Raw genomic sequence first — 20,498 nt, 5'->3', positions numbered from 1 at the left:
ATTAACTTTGTTGTCTCTTGGCAGTCTATAATTCATCACTATATCTACATCTACTTCCATACTCCGCAAGCCACCTGACGGTGTGTGGCGGAGGGTACCTTGAGTACCTCTATCGGTTCTCCCTTCTATTCCAGTCTCGTATTGTTCGTGGAAAGAAGGATTGTCGGTATGCTTCTGTGTGGGCTCTAATCTCTCTGATTTTATCCTCATGGTCTCTTCGTGAGATATACGTAGGAGGGAGCAATATACTGCTTGACTCTTCGGTGAAGGTATGTTCTCAAAACTTTGACAAAAGCCCGTACCGAGCTACTGAGCGTCTCTCCTGCAGAGTCTTCCGTTTATCTATCATCTCCGTTACTAAATGATCCTGTAACGAAGTGCGCTGCTCTCCGTTGGATCTTCTCTATATCTTCTATCAACCCTATCTGGTACGGATCCCACACTGCTGAGCAGTATTCAAGCAGTGGGCGAACAAGCGTACTTTAACCTACTTCCTTTGTTTTCGGATTGCATTTCCTTAAGATTCTTCCAATGAATCTCAGTCTGGCATCTGCTTTACCGACAATCAACATTATATGATCATTCCATTTTAAATCACTCCTAATGCGTACTCCCAGATAATTTATGGTATTAACTGCTTCCAGTTACTGACCTGCTATTTTGTAGCTAAATGATAAAGGATCTATCTTTCTGTGTATTCACAGCACATTACACTTGTCTACATTGAGATTCAATTGCCATTCCCTGCACCATGCGTCAATTCGCTGCAGATCCTCCTGCATTTCAGTACAATTTTCCATTGTTACAACCTCTAGATACACCACAGCATCATCTGCAAAAAGCCTCAGTGAACTTCCGATGTCATCCACAAGGTCATTTATGTATATTGTGAATAGCAACGGTCCTATGACACTCCCCTGCGGCACACCTGAAATCACTCTTGCTTCGGAAGACTTCTCTCCATTGAGAATGACATGCTGCATCCTGTTATCTAGGAACTCCTCAATCCAATCACACAATTGGTCTGATAGTCCATATGCTCTTACTTTGTTAATTAAACGACTGTGGGGAACTGTGTGTAATTGAACAGACACTCTGGAATGTTTAAAGTTCTCCATAAATAGCGAGTGCCAAGTCAGAGGTAGTCTTCAGAGTACTTCACTGAGCTGACTGCAGGCACTGAAGTGAACTGTCTAATTGCTGGTGTGGAACTATCAGTGTGTCTGCAGCGTGTCATGTTTTGAACATGTTAGCGGAAGAATTCCCATCTCCTCCAGAAGCAAATTAGTGACTAGTTGACAGTGTTCCTTACTAGCTGCTGTCCACTCTATCGGCAGTCGAGTACGACGCATTGGAGGAAGTGGCGCTGAAGCAGGAAGATGTCTTTGTTTGTGAGTGCTATCTGGAGGCTGCTGCATGGAACTGAGACGTGCCAGGCGAGTGGTTGTGTCTGTGTGGTTGCGCCATCTCGTAGTATTTGTTGTGTACCTCTTGGCTGACACACAACACTTACATGATAGTAAATAGTTTTCCCACAACCAGAATCCCACTGCATTCTTCATTTATTAATAGCTCTTCCACTTCATCATCATCGTCATCATCATCATCATCACATGATTCTACAACTGTTACTATTGACAGTCACTCTCTTATAACCTCTAACTACTATCTGATTTGGCCAAACAATGGACCTTTTGGAGGATCCTAACACAAATTGTATTATCAGTATCATAATAGTAACGGTTGTATGAAAACTACAGTGAAAAAAGATTAGTACAAATAATTTCATATGTGGCATGAAGGTCAATAAAATATTAAAGCATTTTTCAATTAAAGATTTTATCAGTTGCAAAGATTTCTTATGCTAAATTTTCTAAAATAAATGTCCGCCTGCTTAGCTGACTGGTAACGTGTTTGCCTACCAAGGAGCGGGCCCGGGTTCAATTCCCGGCTGGGTTGGAGATTTTCTCTCTTCGTGGACTGGGTGTTGTGTTGTCATCATCATCCTTTCATCATCATCACTGACACACACGTCACCAAATGTGGCATTGACTGAAATAAGACTTTCAACCGGCAGCTGAACTTCCCCATATGGGGCCTCCCGGCCAACAATGCCACACAATCATTTCATTTCATTTTTGTAGAATAAATTACATGAATAATTAAGGTTATTATACATAAATTTTCATTGAAAATGAAATGGAATTTGAACTCTCCATAATAATGCTAATTCTCATAACAAATTTTCAGCATACTACACAAAAACAAACAGTGTTTAAATGCCTACTGAAGACTAGTAAACTGAAAATTGTTTACATTATGGCCAGTCAGATACATTATTCTGTAGAATTCTATTGAAGTACTTCCATTTGTAGGCTACTTATTATTCATAGTGCCACTATGCAGTGATTAGCACAAGTTGAAAATTAAGACATAGCTGCAAAAATATGTTTACGTAATGAAATTACAGTGTATCATGACATTTAGTAATCAGATGTATCATACACTACATTCGGTGAATCTTGGTCTGTTAGATTACAAATTAAAGACATTTATTGATGATTACATCCTGTAGAGCTACTAGATTGTGAAGATGCCAGTTGCTATGTTTCATCTGCTGTTTGCGATAGTTCCAGGTATTTTCTGTGGAATTAAGACTGGATGGTTTAGCAGGCCATTTGATGTGTGATAAGGTACCTGAATGCTTATTAAACTGGGCATTTATGTATACAGCCCTGTCAACACAGATGTTGTTAACTTGGAAAAGTGCAGAATGTCCACAGCATACTCATGCTGAAGATGTGAAACAAAGGACAATATCTGGTCATCAAGAATTGTAACATATGCATCCAAGTTTGTGTTCACGGTAACCTGAATGAGTGGGCCAAAGTCATGACATGAAAACAGCACATACCCTAGACATCACAGAGCCAGACCTCCACACATTGCCATTAAATGCTTTATTCAGCTTTTGGCGCACTCGGTGACTTGCACTATGTGAACAGAGGCAAAATTGCATCTTCTGCAGACATATTACATTCCTCCAGGCAACTCTGTCCTGTTTCTGTGTTATTTGACACACTGAAGACATGCAGATTTCTGTGCCACTGTGAGCAGTGGCTTTTTGTGCAGAAGCAGTCCTCAAATGCTCATTACTAGCAGTTCCCTTCACAGAGTTTGCTTGGAAACAAGTTGAGATTGACCTGCATTCACTGACAGCAGCAATTCATGTCAGATTTTAAACTGATTGTCATTGAAAAGGGATGACACCGGTATCCAGCCACTGCCAGTTGGCCCTTTTTCCAACCACTATTCTTGGGTGGCTGTGAGTGATACACCATTCCATCTAGAAATGCTGGACAGTTTGCTTTGATATATTAGCAAATAAGACATTTTCATTCACAGTGTGGGTACGGGTATGTTCAGTCACAGTAGCTCCTTTCTGTACAGCTTCACATTGACCTATCTTAAATTGCTGATTCCGTACAATCGACTGGCATATACACAACACATCACTGCCATGACTGAAGTTATTGATGAAAGCTCACTTGGTCACCTGGTGCCAGTTCAAACACTGTCAACAGCACTCCACAGGGACTACTGTGCTCTTTTTTTGTAAGGGATGATAATATTTTCTTCAGAGAGTGTATATTGTAATTTTGTTGTCAGTTATGCAGCAGAATTAGGATCAACTGCTTACAACTTACTCAATTTCAAATTATTGTATGCTGTTCATTTTTTGTTTCAAGCTATTACTGTAGAACTGACATCATGAAATGGTTCAGTACCATTGAAATAAAGCCATTGAATATTTGCATAAAGTGTGGTAGAGTGATTATTCAGTTAAAGTTGTTTAAACTATCAAACTAAAGCTTCTGGAATCTTCAGTGTTATTGCGAACTACGCCACTTATTTCATATGTAGTTTTAAATTTGTCTTTGTGTCTTATTTGAGATTTTAATAATAAATTCATCATTATTGTGTTTCAGCAAAATTTCAGAAAGACCTTGGTGGATTCTGTTGTTTTTGCAAGAGTGCTGTGCCTAGTGGTAGCCTGGGAAAGTACTGTGTGCGCTTCGGATTTGACATCAGGCAATTCTGTCGCAGTACATGTCTTGAAGAATTCAAGAAAGGACTTAAAGTTTGTAGTTATTGTCAGAAGGATATATCAGGTGGATCTGAAGGTTTCTTGGCTCCTGTTGGTGACCGAGGTCAATTTAAGGTAATTTTTGTCTGTCTTGTGATGTTTGTTTAGATTTTTCTCTATAGCAGCTTGTTGTTCATTATTTTCTAAGTATAATTATGATAAAAGTGCATAAGCTGTACTTTTAATATATTATCTCCTGTTTTTTAATTAGTCCATTACATGCCTTATAAAGCATTTTCCACTTTAAAGATGTTTTTTTACTTAAAAAATTATTTTAACGCCATTGCTGCAATTCCCTAAATCCAAAGCCCTACCTTAAGAATAGCTTCCATGATGGACTACAAATTTCCTGGTACTACATGCTATCGTGGTTGTCCCTGGGGCATGTTATCATCTAGTTTGTTGAGTTACAAGTACTTAGTTAGCCATCCTGCTTTTCCTATACCTTCCTCCCTGTTACAAGTTTAAGATAATGAGAAGAATGAAGCAGCTTATCGCATCCCAGGTAGTTAATGTAGGATCTGTGAAACAGTTGTTGCCTGTTATTTGTCCTCTGGCAGGCGTACCAGTACTGAAGATCAGGAGGGAAGAAAATCGTGAACAATTAGGATGCTTATTTAGTTTCAATGAAGCATTTCATTACTGGGGAAAAAGTAATATAATCTTACACATGACTCATACAACCTTTACAGCTGTGCACCTGCTGTACTTCTTTCACTGTGATGTACAGGAAACGAAGTCCTTACTATACACAAAATGTAAGTTACGCTCCCGTTGGCCAACTAGCATTATTACAAACTTATCTTTTTTTTATGTCTTGTGAAGCAGTCCTTGGGTGTTCATAAATGTTTTCCTTCAGTCAGTCTGGATCTACATTTATGCTCTGCAAACCTTCTTACAGTGTGTAGTGGGGGGGGGAGGTGTACTTTGTGTGCAAGTGCCACTTCACTTCCCCCTTTACCTGTTCCAGTCGCATATGGTTCATGGGAAGAGCGATCACTAGTAAACATCCGTATGGGGTTCCATCTCTCTAATTTTATCTTCATGGCTTTTCATGAGATACACGTAGGAGGAAGCAATATATTGGTTGACACTCTAGGAGTGTACGTTCTTGGAACTTTCAACAATAGATGATGAGAACGTCTTTCATGCAGCGTCTGCGACTGGACCTGCCTGAACATCTCCCTGACACTGTCTTGTTTACTAAATGAACCTGTGATGAAACTAGGTGCTCGTCTTTGCATCTTCTCCATTTCCTCTATGTGATGGACTACATTTCCTGAGGATTCTTCCAATGAATCTCTGTCTGGCATCTGCCTTGCTCTCTCGTGACTTTCTCCCTCCGCTCTCCCCCTTCTGTCAATGGTTCTCCCCATTTATTCTGCATTGAGGCTGACTTACGATATTATTTGATTGCCTAAAACAAAAAAATGGCTTCAAAATTATTGGGCACCCACACATCTGTCATTTAATTTCTTTGCACTTAAATGGGGCTTTGGCAGACCAGGGAATAAATTTTCTCTGGAATCAACAATGTTGGGCCTAAGCTTTGAAATAAATAAAAATGAAGGAACTTTAGGGTTTGATACGTTGCCACATTCCTTGAAGAGGCGGCGAATTAAATATAAGCCAAATCAAGTGGAGAGTTTTATAATGCTACTTCAGTACAAACAAAAACTGGAATGCATAGAAAAATCAAAATATTTAGACAGCACAGTAAAGGTGGTAAATAAAAATGACTGGAAAGGTGCAGAAGGGAGCCGAGCCCCCCAAACCTCTCTGTTCCCAAAAAGGAAATTATTTAAAGGAAAAAGTGGTATCTTTAATAGTACTGTTCAGTAGTACCATCAGTTGCCACATACAGAATTAAGATATTTGTACTAAGATGTTTGGACAATATCTGAACAAGCAACTGATGTAAAAGTAACAAAAAAGTTACATCTTCAAATAAGGATATAGAAACCATATATGTACATAGTTCAGTCACATTACTGTGACCGCCTGTCAAAAGCCTGAATAACCACCTTTTGCTCCACAGACATACAGGAAGAGTGTCAGTGAGGTTCTGGAAGGTACCAATGGGAATGTGGAGCCACGCCAACTCCAGTGCCATGGGCAGGTGCACTAGGTTCCTCGGTTGAGGATTCGTGGTATGAACAATCTGATTGATGTGATCACACAGACTGTTTATTGCGTTTAACTCCAGGGAGTACAGTGAACTCATCGTGGTGCTCTTCAAACCATATAAATACACTCCAAGCTGTGTGACACATTTCATTGACCTGCTGCTAAATGCCCTCATGCCGCATAAAAGACAAACTGCATGTCAGGATGGACATGGTTCCCAAGGATAGATGCATACTTGTCAATACATTGTGCCTTCCAGAATGGTGAGATCATCTAGAGAATGCCATAAAAACACACCACAGGCCATAATGCTCCCTTCTCTGGCCTGGACCCTACCAACGATTGTTGCATGGCTGTACAGTCAGTACAGGTGGATGAACAACGTGCTCGCTGTGGAGGCCCATATGCAGCAACATTTGCTGAATAGACATTGAGGAGACACTGTTGCTAGCCCCTTGGTTCATATGGCCTGTCAGTTGCTCAACAGCTGCACATCTGTTCATCCACGCACATCTCCACAGGTCCCCTTTCACCTATGGCCTGTAGTGCACCACAGTTGCCTCACCACTGGTTTAGGATAGAGCAGAGCAAATAGACAGAAAAGCATAGTATATTCTCACTGTACCAGGACCTCTGGAGGTAGTTTCCCATGTAGATGCTGATGGCAAACATTGTTAACAACTGAGAAGTTACTACTTTCCATGAAGTTTTATGAAGAATGACACTTAACGACACTTCATGTAATGTTTTTTACAATTTCTCTTCAATTTTGAGTAATTTATTACCTCTGTTCATATAACTGATCATCTCCTGCAGAATATTATATTGTTTAAATCAGTTTTTTTTTTTTTTTTGCATTTATTTGACATTACAAGTTAAAGCCTAAATGCAAACACCGCAATCATCTACTGAGAAAGTCAGCTGCCTCATTTTATTTCCACTACTACGGACATAAAATCAACATCAACAAATGTTGTAACAGTTAACACAAACATCAGAATTATGAACATGTGATTTATGTACAATGGTTTTGCAACAAAACTCATGCCAAAATAAATCAGTCATTAAAATGCTGAAATCTTTATGGGAATGTGCAATTTATGACATGTTTCTTCAGTTAAAGCAGTGGTAAGTAATTTGCATATGAATTTCAGGAATTTTGCAGCCAGAAATGTATGGAAAAATATGATTACATGAGTGGTAATAAAAAACCTCCACCAGTAATTCATCAGTGTGCTGTCTGTAATAATGAGAAGCTGGTGACTATCGAAGTGATGTTGAATGGTGTCTATAATAAATTGTGCAGTGAACCATGTTTTGCTGCATTTAAATTTGTTAACAGAATTATTGCAGGTGAGAAACTGGCCATAATGATAATGATTTACTAACATAGTATATTTACTTAGAATTCTGTAATTGTTAGATTTGCTCTTCAAGTTTTTTTGAGACAAAACTGTTGTGTGTTAAATTTTTTTATTTGCATGTGTAAGAGATGATAAATATGAGATTTCAGCAGAAGTTAGTCCTTATTAGCACCAGTAATGTCAGGAGAAAAGTTGTTCTCCGTGTGCTGTTTCTGGAAAATCCAGGCTAGGAAGGAAATACCCACTTGATTAAGCTCGCAGAATGCACTAAACAATGTGTTACTTCAACTAATGAAGTAAACTGTCCTTGTAATGGATTATTCTGTTGGTTTTTTCCCATAGAAGTAGTTCTTATTTAAAGTTGAAAAGTGCTCTTAGCAGTGTGTAAGTGGTTGTTGTGTCTAGCAAAATTCTTGGTACCAGATCTGCTGACTGAATCAGCCACAAATTTAACTGGATACAGAACAGACTCAAAATATCTTTATCAGTGATTTAGTAATAAGATATGTTATCTCATGAAAAGTGCACCACATAAAAACGTGTCACTGACATGACAAAACTGCATGGAAATTAATAATCTCTTCTGAAAATATCTATCTGAAAAAATCCAGACAGTATTCTGAAAGGTCCCACAAGTTTGACTTAAGTTACTGAACTGCAATATGTAGACAACAGTGCTTCTCCAGCTCACACACCCACAGAGCTGCAACTGTCTGTAAATCGTTTCAGTACTGCATATGAACAGTTTGGCCTGACTATCAAAAGCCAAAAAACAAAGGTACTTCACAGCCAGCTCCTGGAACAGTCTTTCCAGATTTCAGTATCTCTATTCCAGTACACCTTTGTAACAAGTAGATGACTTCCTCTATCTAGGAAGTATCTTACTGACTAATTGCTCATTGTAAAAGGACATGGAGAAAACAGGATTCGTGCTCCACATGTTGCTTTTGGACATTTCCTACATAGGCTTTACCCAGATAAAGATCTGACACTATGCACCATACTGGTGGTGTATCAAACAGTTGTTTCTACCCTGCTCTACAGTTGCAAAACCTGCACACAATATCATTGTGATCTTAAGAAATTACAACACTTTAACCAACGGCATCTTAGATACATTATGAACATAAAATGGGATGACCTCGTATTCTTGAGAAGGCAAAGATGTACAGTATAAAAGCCACAGTTGCTGATCACCAGCTCCGATGGATTGGGCATGTCCAGTAAACGAGAAACAATGGACTTCATTGACAAATTTTTTATTGTGAAGTGAAGTCCCATGGTGCTCCTCTGAAGAACCAATTTCAGAAGAATCTAAAAAGTCTAAATATTGACCCGAGTAATTGGTGTGCTACAGCAGAAGATCATAATCACTGGCGCACAATTACTTCAGTTACTGTCATACATTTTGAGCAAGAATGTCAGAGATGTAAAATTTGTCAAGCCCAGCCATTCCCTCCACCTTCTTATGTGTAACGTATGTGGTCACATGTTTCATGCCAGGATTAGTCTGCTAAGCCATCAAAAGCATCTCCATACTTGAACTGTGATGCAGTAATGTAAATGCAGGAGAAAAATGAAAACTTGGACATGAGTATCAGCTAGTGACAGTCCATGAACACTTCAGCTGTGAACTGTCTTTGAGAAACTTTCGATAGCTTACAGGAAAAAGTTGTTATAGTCAAAAAATACTCTCTTAATTCAGTGTACTCTTGTTTAAAAGTCAGTACCAGTTATATAAATAGTAAAATGCGTAAACCTACATGAAACCTATTAAAAACAGAAAAAAATCCAACATGAGAAAAGTATGCTGCAGCCCAGCATTAACTGCTTTATATGAACTAGCATCCATAAAGTGTGCAACGAAATATGCCTCGAAAAGAAAAGTTACCAAAAGTGACAGTCTTTGGTCATAACACAGGCTAGGAATGTAATATTAAATAGCTCGAAATATGGTTGAATAAAAGAAACATTAGTTTCCGTTAAATAAATATGAATTAAACAAAACACAGTTTGTGTGCTTTTCACCCCAAAATAAACTTATTCAAAAAATGAAAATAAAAGTGGACCTATAAGTTAACCTATTCTTGTGGTTCTTTTATGTAATGTGTTTTGATGTAACAGTCTGGAGCATCATGATATAAATTACTGAAGGCTGGCAGAAGGGAAAGTCAGTTGCTGTATCTTCTGTGATAATAGCTAAATCAGAGATGTTGGGAATACTATAGGCAGGCCAAGTCATATCAAATAAAAGCTCGGTTTGAGTCAGGAGTATTTATATAGTGCAGATGTGGAGAAACAGAAAGGAGGTAGAAATGTTTGTAAGAACAAACAGTTGAAAAGAAAGAAACAGCTGAGAAGGCAACGGAAGGGATCTCTGTAGCTGAGCAGTCAGCCTATCTGACTGCAACGCAGAGGACTCTTGTCATATTTGGTACCCTGCTGTGCCACTGGGTGCCCAACTTTCACCCTGACTATGGTTTGCCAATAACCATTCACTAAGACAGATAACTGGTTGGTGTCCATGACCATGTAAAAGGCTGTGCAGAAACTGCAGTAGACTTGGTATATGATGTGGGTGCCTTTCATAAGTGACAAGCCACTAATGGTGTAGGTTAGACCTGTGATGTCTGGAATAGGATGTGTTGATTGGATGCTTCGGACATGTATTGCCCTTCAGCTTTTTGTACTGGTGTGACCCATGTAGCAAGGAGTTGGATGTAGGAGTGGTATAAAGAAAAACCAGGATATTTCATAGGTTGGGTGGACTGTGAAATATGTCTATGAGAGAAGTAGAAGAGGATTTTTGGGAGGCTATTTCTTATTTCAGGGGATGATATAACATGGTCAAGGTCCTAAGTGACAATACAGTTAATCTGTTCTGGGCCAGGATTATGTTCAGTAATAAGTAGTGTGCTCCTTCACAGATAGTTTGGGGCTGTGGAGACAAAGGAAGGATGTGGCATTGGATATTGGTTTGTGGATTAGTATTGGGATTTTGTGCACATTTGTCAAGCCTTCAGCTTACTGAGTAAAGAGTCTCTCATTACTGCAGATGGGTTATCCATGGGTAGCAAGACTGCAATGGAGATACCTTCATCTTGAAAGAATGGCAGCATTTGAAAGAAAATCTTGTTGGTGGGTTTCAAACAAACAGAGCTTTTTATGGGGCCACATAAGAGGTGCAAGAAGAGATCCAGGATATGGCATGCTGAACTGAAAAGAAACAGGAGAACAAGTAGGGAATTATGTATTGAGGTTGTGGAGGGATGAAAACAGTGTGTTCCCCTTGGTCTTGGTTCAAAGTTTTGAATTTACTATCTGTGAACCTGAACATCAGTGACCGTGAAGGATCCTGGGTGGCCAGGAAGGATTTTTCCAAGTGAGCCATGACAGGTTGGCATATGAGAGTGCTGTGAATGTCTGTGCACTCAATCACAGATGTATTTTTATATTTTTTTGCTCAAAAAAGAATGTGAGGATGTAGTTTGTCATATGTACGAATGGCATTGTGGGTTTGGAATTGACAGGATGTTGAGAGTAGCTGCATTCAGTGGTGATAAGGCCTTGGGCAGGGGTTCTATTGGTGACAACTACCATGGCCCACCTTTCTGAATTTCTTAAAAAAATTTCAGTCACCATAATTCTAATTTCAACTGTATTGTCATTACAATATACTTGAAAATGAACGTAAGACCAAACTTGCGATTGTGATGATTGAAATTAAAGTTACATTTTAAGATTTTTGCCTTTGTCCTTCAAAGAGTTCTACTTGACTGTGAACTCTGCTCAGAAGAACATAATCAGTCAGATATTTCCATTCATGTATCAACTGCTTGACTTTATATATAGTGTCCTGTTATTTATATTCTGCCTTGGATTTTCCAGTATTGCATTGAAGATCAAAATATAAATAGCACAACTGCACCTCCATTGTTTTAAAAAATCTTGTAACTGGGGGAACCTGGTCCTCTTAGAATGTCAGCAGGTTTGTCGTTTCAACATTGGAACATAATAGTTAAATCAAAACATGAAAACTTAGTCTGGTGCGGTGAAAGTGTTTTATTATTATTATTTGAATTTGTATAGCAGATAATTTTTGAAAATTGGCATGTTATATCTGAATATTGATTCTATAAATAAAATAAAATTGGTAATGTCTTCTTCCAAATGTTCCTTTTTATTTTTTGTGTCCTTACTATTCTCATAGTCTCAATTTTACTGTATTATTCGTTATCTGTGTGTTTGCAGATCAGTGTAATGTATGTAGGAAATATTTTGACCTGTCAAATGCAGATAATTACGTGGCGTATTATGATGAAGTACCTCGCAGGTTCTGTTGCAGAACCTGTATGAATGTGTTCATACTGGCAAATCGCAGAATTGTTCCATGTAACTGGTGCAAGGTAAGTATTTTCTTTTTAATTTTTGCAGATTGAATACTAGTTTACACAAATAAATACAAATGTACATAATAATACATTTTGTTCTCGAACTTGTTACAGGTGAAGAAGTACAATTTTGATATGATTAAGCGTGTAACTGCTAGGGGTGTCCACCTTCTGATGTGTTCACTTAATTGTCTGGCATTGTACCAGTACTCAGTCAGTGCCACACCTACAAAACGGTGAGTTTTGGATATGTAGTGGGATTGAATTAATTTTTTTGCTGTTCCAAATTTCTACTCGATGTGTTGGAGATCTAAATTGTACACTAAACGTACTGGAAATATGAATTGTATGCAATGTATCTTCTAATTCTTATGAATATTCTCTCTCTTTCTCTCTCACATGCACACCTTTTGGTAAGCTACTAGTTGCCTTCTACATCATGACCAGTGTCCAGCACCTCAGACAACTTCGTCAAAATTGGTGAGTTAGGGAATTCAGCAACTCCTGGACTCTCATAACAACCACCAGTCCTCTACATCTGTAACCTCTGGACTTGCTTCAGCACACTACAGCAAGACAGTGGAATATTGTGTGTCTCTAAGGGGATGTAGGTTTCATTACCTGGGTTACAAGAATACATGTTGAGAGACTGACACCACTGGCACAGACCAGGTCACTCTGTCTGTGACTACAAGAGATATTTAAAGAATCTGACATGTTTGTGCTGTGAGGTAATAGATGTCCCAGCAAAGACAAGGGCCAAATACACAAGGGCCATCTTTGTAGATGTATACAATTCCATGACTCCCCTTGTTGAGATCAAATTGAAAGCTGGGCCCGTATCAGTGTAAGTGCTGTAGAGTGGAACCTTACCAACTCTTGTCTGCTGTACATCTCGCCATAAACTAGAACACTAAATGATTTTCACTAACATCATCACACTGTACTCAACTCTGTGTATCGTTTCTAATGTACTTAATGTTCTATGGAATTCAAAAACTCCTGACCAAGAGTTGTATCTTGGAAAATCTCATTCAATTAAAAGTCTATTTCTATTCAATGTAAGGGAGAGTATACACTTTGACACTACTACAGGCTCATGCATAACTGCTCATGATGATACTAATTCCTGTGACAGTACTTTTGTGGAAATGGTCAGTGATGTGCACACCAGTGACCACTTACTGACTTGAATACACCTGTTACAATAATTGCCAAAATGCAGGCTAAACAGGACAGACTGGATTCTGTGCTGCCAAGTAGTTATGTGTGAATGTAGTGGCAATCCCCAGGAGTGGATGGATAGCATCACCTACACATTGTATATATTCTGAGAGCATTGCAGCTTTTCAACAAGTTAGGGCAGTTGACACCATATTTTATAATGTGGGAATAGGCAAGTGATTGTAACAACAGTTCATGAACTCATTCAAACATATCACTAAATAAACACAAGACTATCAGCATAATTTTTGGGATACTTGTGAGAAACCGTATAAATACTTGTTTGAACAGTGGAGGCTCTTGGCCAGCCACAATCCATCCACTTCTACCAGCCAATGATAATGGAGACAAGCTTTTGGTAATGGAGTTCCACTAATAATAAAGCTTAGAACTATATTTTCTCATAAGATGCCATGGACTCATTGTTGTCTACAGCAAATTATGCTTCACCAAGTGACTTCAAAGCCAATTACAGGATGTTGAGATTATTAATACCTCTGATAACAAAATCAAAATAATTTGGAATATTATTACGAGGGAGACAGGACAACCAAGAGTACAGGATGACGGCATTACCATCAAAGCAAATGGAAACTTGACAAACAACAAGCCAGAAGTAGAAAACGTTTTGAATAATCATTTTTAAATGTTGTTGGGAAAATAGGATCTAAATGTTTATTAGAAGAAGCAAGGCAGTTAATGGAAGAGGCCTTACCCACACCTCTCCTTCTGAAATTAGGAAGATAATAAACTCTCTCAAGAATAAAAGCTCACATGGAATTGATGGCATTTCCAACAGGATAATAAAAGCTTGTTCCCAAGAGATAAGTGGGATTCTTAGCCACAGATGTAATAGCTCTCTGAAGCAGGGTATTTTCCCAGATAGACTGAAGTATGCCATTGTTAAACCACTACATAAAAACAGGGGATACGTCTGATGTCAACAACTACCGCCCAATCTCTCTTCTGACTGTGTTATCCAAAATTCTTGAAAAAGTAATGTATTGTACAGTAGCTTCACACCTTTTTTTAAAATAAAGTTTTAACAAAATGTCAGTTTGGTTTCCAGAAAGGTTTTTCAATGAAAAATGCTATATATACTTTCACTAATGAAATATTAAATGCTCTGAGTAACTGGAAGTCACCCATTGGGATTTTTTGTGATCTCTCAAAGGCTTTTGATTGTGTAAATCATGGAATATGTCTAGATAAGCTCAAGTACTATGGTATGAATGGGACAGCACTTAAATGGTTTAAATCATACCTAATTGGAAGAGTACAGAAAGTTGAAATAAGCAGTTCACATAATATGCAAAAAACTGGTGATTTCTCAAACTGGGGAACAATCAAGAATGGGGTGCCGCCAGGTTCGGTCTTGGGTCCTCTGATGTTCGCCATTCTATATTCACGAAGCTGCAAAGCTGGTACTTTCTGCCGATGATACAAGTATAGCTATCACACCCAACAGACAAGAATTAACTGATGAAATTGTAAACGATGTTTTTCAGAAAATCATTAAGTGGTTCTCTGCAAATGGGCTCTCTTTAAACTTTGACAAAACATAGTATATGCAGTGTCACACAGTAAATGGAATGACACAATTAATAAATATAGACTTCGATCAGAAATCGGTAGCTAAGGTAGAATATTCAAAATTTCTAGGTGTATGCATTGATGAGGGGTTGAACTGGAAAAAAACACACACTGAAGATCTGCTGAAACGTTTGAGTTCAGCTACTTATGCTATTAGGGTCATCGCAAATTTTGGCGATATTCATCTCAGTAAATTAGCTTACCATTCCTATTTTCATTCTCTGCTTTCTTATGGCATCATATTCTGGGGTAACTCATCATTGAGTAAAAGAGTGTTCATTGCACAAAAGCGTGTAATCAGAATAATTGCTGGAGCTCATCCAAGATCATCCTACAGACTCTTATTTAAAGAGCTAGGGATCTTCACTGTAGCCTCACAATATATATATTCACTTATGAAATGTGTTATTAACAATCCAAATGAATTCAAAAGTAATAGCAGTGTACATGGTTACAACACTAGAAGAAATGATGATCTTCACTACTCAAGGTTAAATCTAACTTTGGCGCAGAAGGGGGTAAATTATGCTGCCACAAAAGTCTTTGGTTACTTACCTATTAACATCAAAAGTCTGACAGATAGCCATATAGCATTTAAAAAGAAATTAAAAGAATTTCTGAATGGCAACTCCTTCTACTAATTAGATGAATTTTTGGATATAGTAAGTGGGTAATTTCCCCACCCACCACAAAAAAATTAAGTGTCATGTTATATTTTGTGTAATGTAATATCTTGTATAGACACCTTTCATTAACCTGACACATTCCACATCATTACAAAGTGTCGTATTCATGATCTATGGAACGTGTCGTATTCATGATCTATGGAACAAGTACTAATTTAGTCTAATATAATTCTCTAGGAATCTTAAGGAAATCATTTTCAGTATATTTAGCAAGGAACATAATGAATCATCACCACCTGTTGAGTGTAGAATCTAGATGACTCCTTTTTTATTTCCATGGAGGATTCAGGAGATAATATCCCACCATCAGTAACCTGTCTGCACTGTTGGTAACCATACATCAGGGTTATTTGCATCCATCACTTCCTTGAGAAAACCTGCAGTAAGATTTGGAGATTTATTTATTTATATCCCATAAATCCAATACTGCGAGACATTTGCATGGCTGTAGGATGTGTCAGAATTATTACAAATAAAACAAAAGGAATACATAAATGTACCTCTTGCAAGAGGATATCTGGTATAAGACATAATACACGTTAATAGGTATAGAAAAAATTACATTAAAAAAATGGTAGATCTTAATAGCTAAATGAAAGACACAGTAATGTTAACAGTGATTGTGAGTATCGTAATGCACAATAGCACATCAAGTTAGTAAATGAAAAAATCAATTACAGTTAACTCTACTGAAATATTCTTCTACCGAATAGAAGAAATTATCTAGTAAATACTGTTTGAGCTGTTGTTTAAATTTGGGAAGCTCATGGATAAGTAATTTCAGTGATGGTGGGAGAGCATTGAACACCTTGCAGCTCATGTAATGGACTCCTTTTTGTACAATAGTAAGGTTTTTTGATTCATAGTGGAGGTCCATCTTCCTCCTGGTATTGTGGGTGTGGTATGAATCATTGGATTTGTACGATTGTCCATTTTTACAATGAAACATAACAGGGAGTAGATATATTGGCATACAGTTGTCAGTGTCCCTAATTTTCTGAAAAGGTTCCTACAAGAATGTCTGGGCTGGACTCCGCTCATTATCCTAATAACTCTCTTTTGGGCAATGAATATTTTTTTGGATAGTGGCTGATTACCCCAGAAAACTATGCCATACAGCAATAGAGCATGGAAATAACTAAAATAAGCAGTTTTTGTGGTGTCTCGGTCACATACAGTGGAAATAATATGAACAGCGAATGTTGCTGAGCTGAGTTTTATGTGGAGGTGCAAAATATGTTCAGACCATTTTAGACTGTTGTCAATGCGTACACCCAGAAACTTGGTTGACTCAACTTGTAGTAACGCACTACCATTCAATGTAATACTTAATTGATCCTCAACTTTTTTCCTTACTTGGAAATGTACAAACTGGGTCTTGTTAACATTTAGTGATAACCCATTATTTACAAACCAATTACATACTTCACTAAAGACAATATTGGCTGATTCTTCAAGACTGAGGTTGGGAGTTTTGTTGATAAGGATAGAGGTGTCATCAGCAAAAAGAGTAAAGTGAGTTTTAAATCTAGTACACAGGGGAAGGTCATTGATAAAGATGAGGAAGAGAAGGGGGCCAAGTACAGAGCCCTGAGGAACACCACAGCCAATAGAGCCCCAGCTAGATGACACAGAGTACCCCTCAGAGTCGTTCAACATGACCTTCTGCTTACTTCCAGCTAGGTAGGATTTAATCCATGAGCCAACTGAGCCACTTATACCATAATATTCAGCCTTTGCTAAGAGGATTTCGTGATTAACACTATCAAAGGCCTTAGAAAGGTCACAGAAGATACCAACAGGTGAAAATTTATTATTAAAAGACTCTAAGATTTGATGAGTGAAGGAAAAAATAGTTTGTTCTGTTGATACACCGTGTTGAAATCTGAACTGACTACTGTTTAATACCTTATACTGCTTGAGGTGTTCAAGAAGTCTTTTCTGAACCAATTTCTCAAGAATTTTAGAAAAAGTTGTTGAAAGGGAGATAGGCCGATAGTTGGTAAAGTCTGCTTTATTGCCTTTTTTAAAGAGAGGTTTGACAATAGCAAACTTTAGTCTCTCAGGAACAATCCCGTGCTGGATGGATTCATTGAATATGTGGCACAGTATTTTGCTTATCGACTTATAGTACTCCTTCAGTAATTTTGAAGAGATACCATCTATGCCAACAGAATTCTTGCTCTTCATCTCTCTAATTATATTCTCAATTTCATGTACTGTGACAGGAGACACTTAAATCTGCTTGGTTTTTTTATTAATAGCTTTTTGAAGGGATCACATGGCTTCATTAACAGAATATGATTTTCCAGTTTGTACTGCTGATGCTAGAAAGTGGTTGTTAAAAATTTCAGTGATTATTTCAACATTGTCATGAATGGTATCATTTGTTTTAATTTCTATTGTGTTTTCTGCAGCAGGGATTTTCCCTGTTTCCCTTTTTATTATGCCCCATATGGTTTTAATTTTTTTGTTAGAGACATAAATTTCTGCTTTTATAGAAATACTCTTTGCCCTTCTTAGCACTTTTTTAAGGATAGAGCAGTATAGTTTGTAATGTTTTTCCTTTTCTACACTATAACTGGATTTGAGTGAGGCATACAGATTCCCTTTCCTTCTGCAAGACGTTTTAATGCCCAGTGTTAGCCAGTTTTTATTAGAGTAGGTTTCGCGTTTGGATTTGACAGTCCTTCTAGGAAAGGCCGCTTCGAATAGGCAGATAAATTCATTTAGAAAAGCATTGTACTTGTCATTAACAATGTCAAAGAGCTCAATCTGGTCCCAGTCTACTTTTTGTAGGGTATTACAGAAGCTATTGATAGACTATGTGTTAATTACTCTGAAAGTTTTACTGCAGGAGTTGTTCTTACAAAGAGGGCTAACACTATCAATTGAAAGTAGTTGACCATCATGGTCTGAGAGCCCATTCAATATACGTTTTACAGTTATGTTTAGAATTCTACTGCTGTTTAAGAAGATGTTGTCAATTCGACTTGTAGAATTAGTTGTGACTAGTGGGAAAATCCACCAGTGCTGTTAAGTTAAAAGAGTTCATTAAATGTGATAAATCATTTCTTCCCATGTTATCTGTAAGAAAGTCAACATTAAAATCACCTACAATTATAATAGCTTTTGTTTTTGCAAAGAGATGAATTAACAGAGATTCTAAATACAGGTTTTGCCTGCAGGAGCCCTATAAAATGAAAGGACAGTAATTTCAGAGAAATCTGTACAGATTACAACTCCACAAACCTCACATAGTTGATCAATACGGTATTCACTCAAGTCTAAAGACCTATAAGCTATTTTGTTCTTAAAGAAAATCACCGCTCCACCCTTATCTACAGAATGTCTACAGTAAAGAGCTGCTAGGTTATAGTTATTCAGTTATACTTTGGCAGATTCATACATCTGTGAGTGTATTCCAGATTTTTCCTCCTCCTATCTTTCTTCGCTCCAGTTTATCCCAATTATTCCGAATTTCAAATTAGTGATGTCCTGTCAGATGATTTTAACAAGTGAACAGTGTTCATTAAGATAATGTTTGAAACATGTCCATGATTTCAGCAGCTATAAATAATGTAAATTCATAACAACAGACTTCATTCAGCTCATTGATCATGAATGACATTACATTTTTTTAGATCTTTCTCCATTTCAAAACCAAGCCCATGCCATTTTGAGACAATTTTAGGAGATGGTGTGTAGGCTAATTTGAATAACACATTCCATTTAACATTCATCCAGTTCTGTTTTATTTATTGACTGCCATTTTTGTTTTGAAGTTCAAATCATAAATTGTACTCTAGCTTGCATAATAAATGAAAAGTGCTATACTGCATATGTTCTACAGGATTAATTTATTCAGGTTAACTTGTTTTCAGCTTAAAAGTCCATCATCAGCCTTTGACTGATTGTCATCGCCAAAGAAGTTATAATATTTGCAAACGGCATTGGAAAAGATGTTACTCATCTGGATTGAGCACAAACATACAGTAAATGTCATCTTTGACAGTGTAGTGGTAATGCAGTTTAAAAGATAATAAATAAATAAAAGGGAGCAAATGGGAAAAACATAGACACTCAACTTGAAAACTGTGATTATATAACACTACATTATAAACAAACCCAATAAAATAAGGTAAAGCAAAATTAGTACTTCACAATAGTACTTAAAGATGTATTACACATCAAAATTCATGCAGATACTAATTAAAAGAAAGAATTAAGTCATAACAACAGAATGTATGGAGTACATACTCATTTACTCACAAAAAAAGAAATGAATAAATATAGAAAAATGGAGCAATATGAAATAAGAGATAGTATGGGAAATAATGGAAAACTGAGAGTATTATGTGAAGTTGAGAAGACTAATCAGGACTGTGGGCTAGATGTTCATTAATTTCCAGGGCTGCCAACAGATAGTTGTTGGCCTTTGTCCAACAAGGGGGTATACAAAATTACTTGTCCTGATTGTGGTAAGTTTTATATTGGTCAATCAGGCAGAGACATGCAGCTAGACTGGCTGAACACGAACACAGCTCGAGGTTGCAGGATTAAGACTCCACATTTTCTGAGCATGTACTGAGTGAGGGCTACAACTACCAGCCACAGTCCCATTTCCTTCACTTTGCAAACAAAGGCCAAAGACTCAATATGTTTGAAGCCCTGGGAATCAACAAAATTCTAGCTCACAGTCATGATTTAATCTTAAATGACGAAATACAGCTTAATACTTCCCCTTTCACTTTTTCATCACTTCCCACACTATCTGTTCCTTCATATTGCTCTGTTTCCCTGTATTTATTCATTTCATTTTATTTTCTTCTGATTGCTATGTACTCCATATGTGCTGTTTTTAGGATTGTTAATTCTTTCTTTTAATTTGTTTCTGTATCACTTTCCAAGTGTAATACCTCTTGAAGCAGCATTGTCAAGTACTAATTTTATTTTATTTTATTGG

General features: G+C 37.4%; 1 protein-coding gene across 1 annotated transcript in view; it reads left to right on the top strand.

Moving 5' to 3' along the window:
* Positions 1-20,498, top strand: part of LOC124555348 — a 457,917-nt gene that overhangs the window by 316,722 nt on the left and 120,697 nt on the right. The window contains exons 8-11 of the mRNA XM_047129228.1: positions 3,990-4,222; positions 7,429-7,627; positions 11,890-12,044; positions 12,144-12,265. Coding sequence (XP_046985184.1) covers positions 3,990-4,222; positions 7,429-7,627; positions 11,890-12,044; positions 12,144-12,265 — 709 coding nt within the window. The remainder of the gene's footprint in view (positions 1-3,989; positions 4,223-7,428; positions 7,628-11,889; positions 12,045-12,143; positions 12,266-20,498) is intronic.

This window comes from Schistocerca americana, chromosome X (genome assembly GCF_021461395.2).
Source record: "Schistocerca americana isolate TAMUIC-IGC-003095 chromosome X, iqSchAmer2.1, whole genome shotgun sequence".
Classification (NCBI taxonomy): domain Eukaryota; kingdom Metazoa; phylum Arthropoda; class Insecta; order Orthoptera; family Acrididae; genus Schistocerca; species Schistocerca americana.
This window is presented reverse-complemented; position numbering and strand designations above follow the sequence as displayed.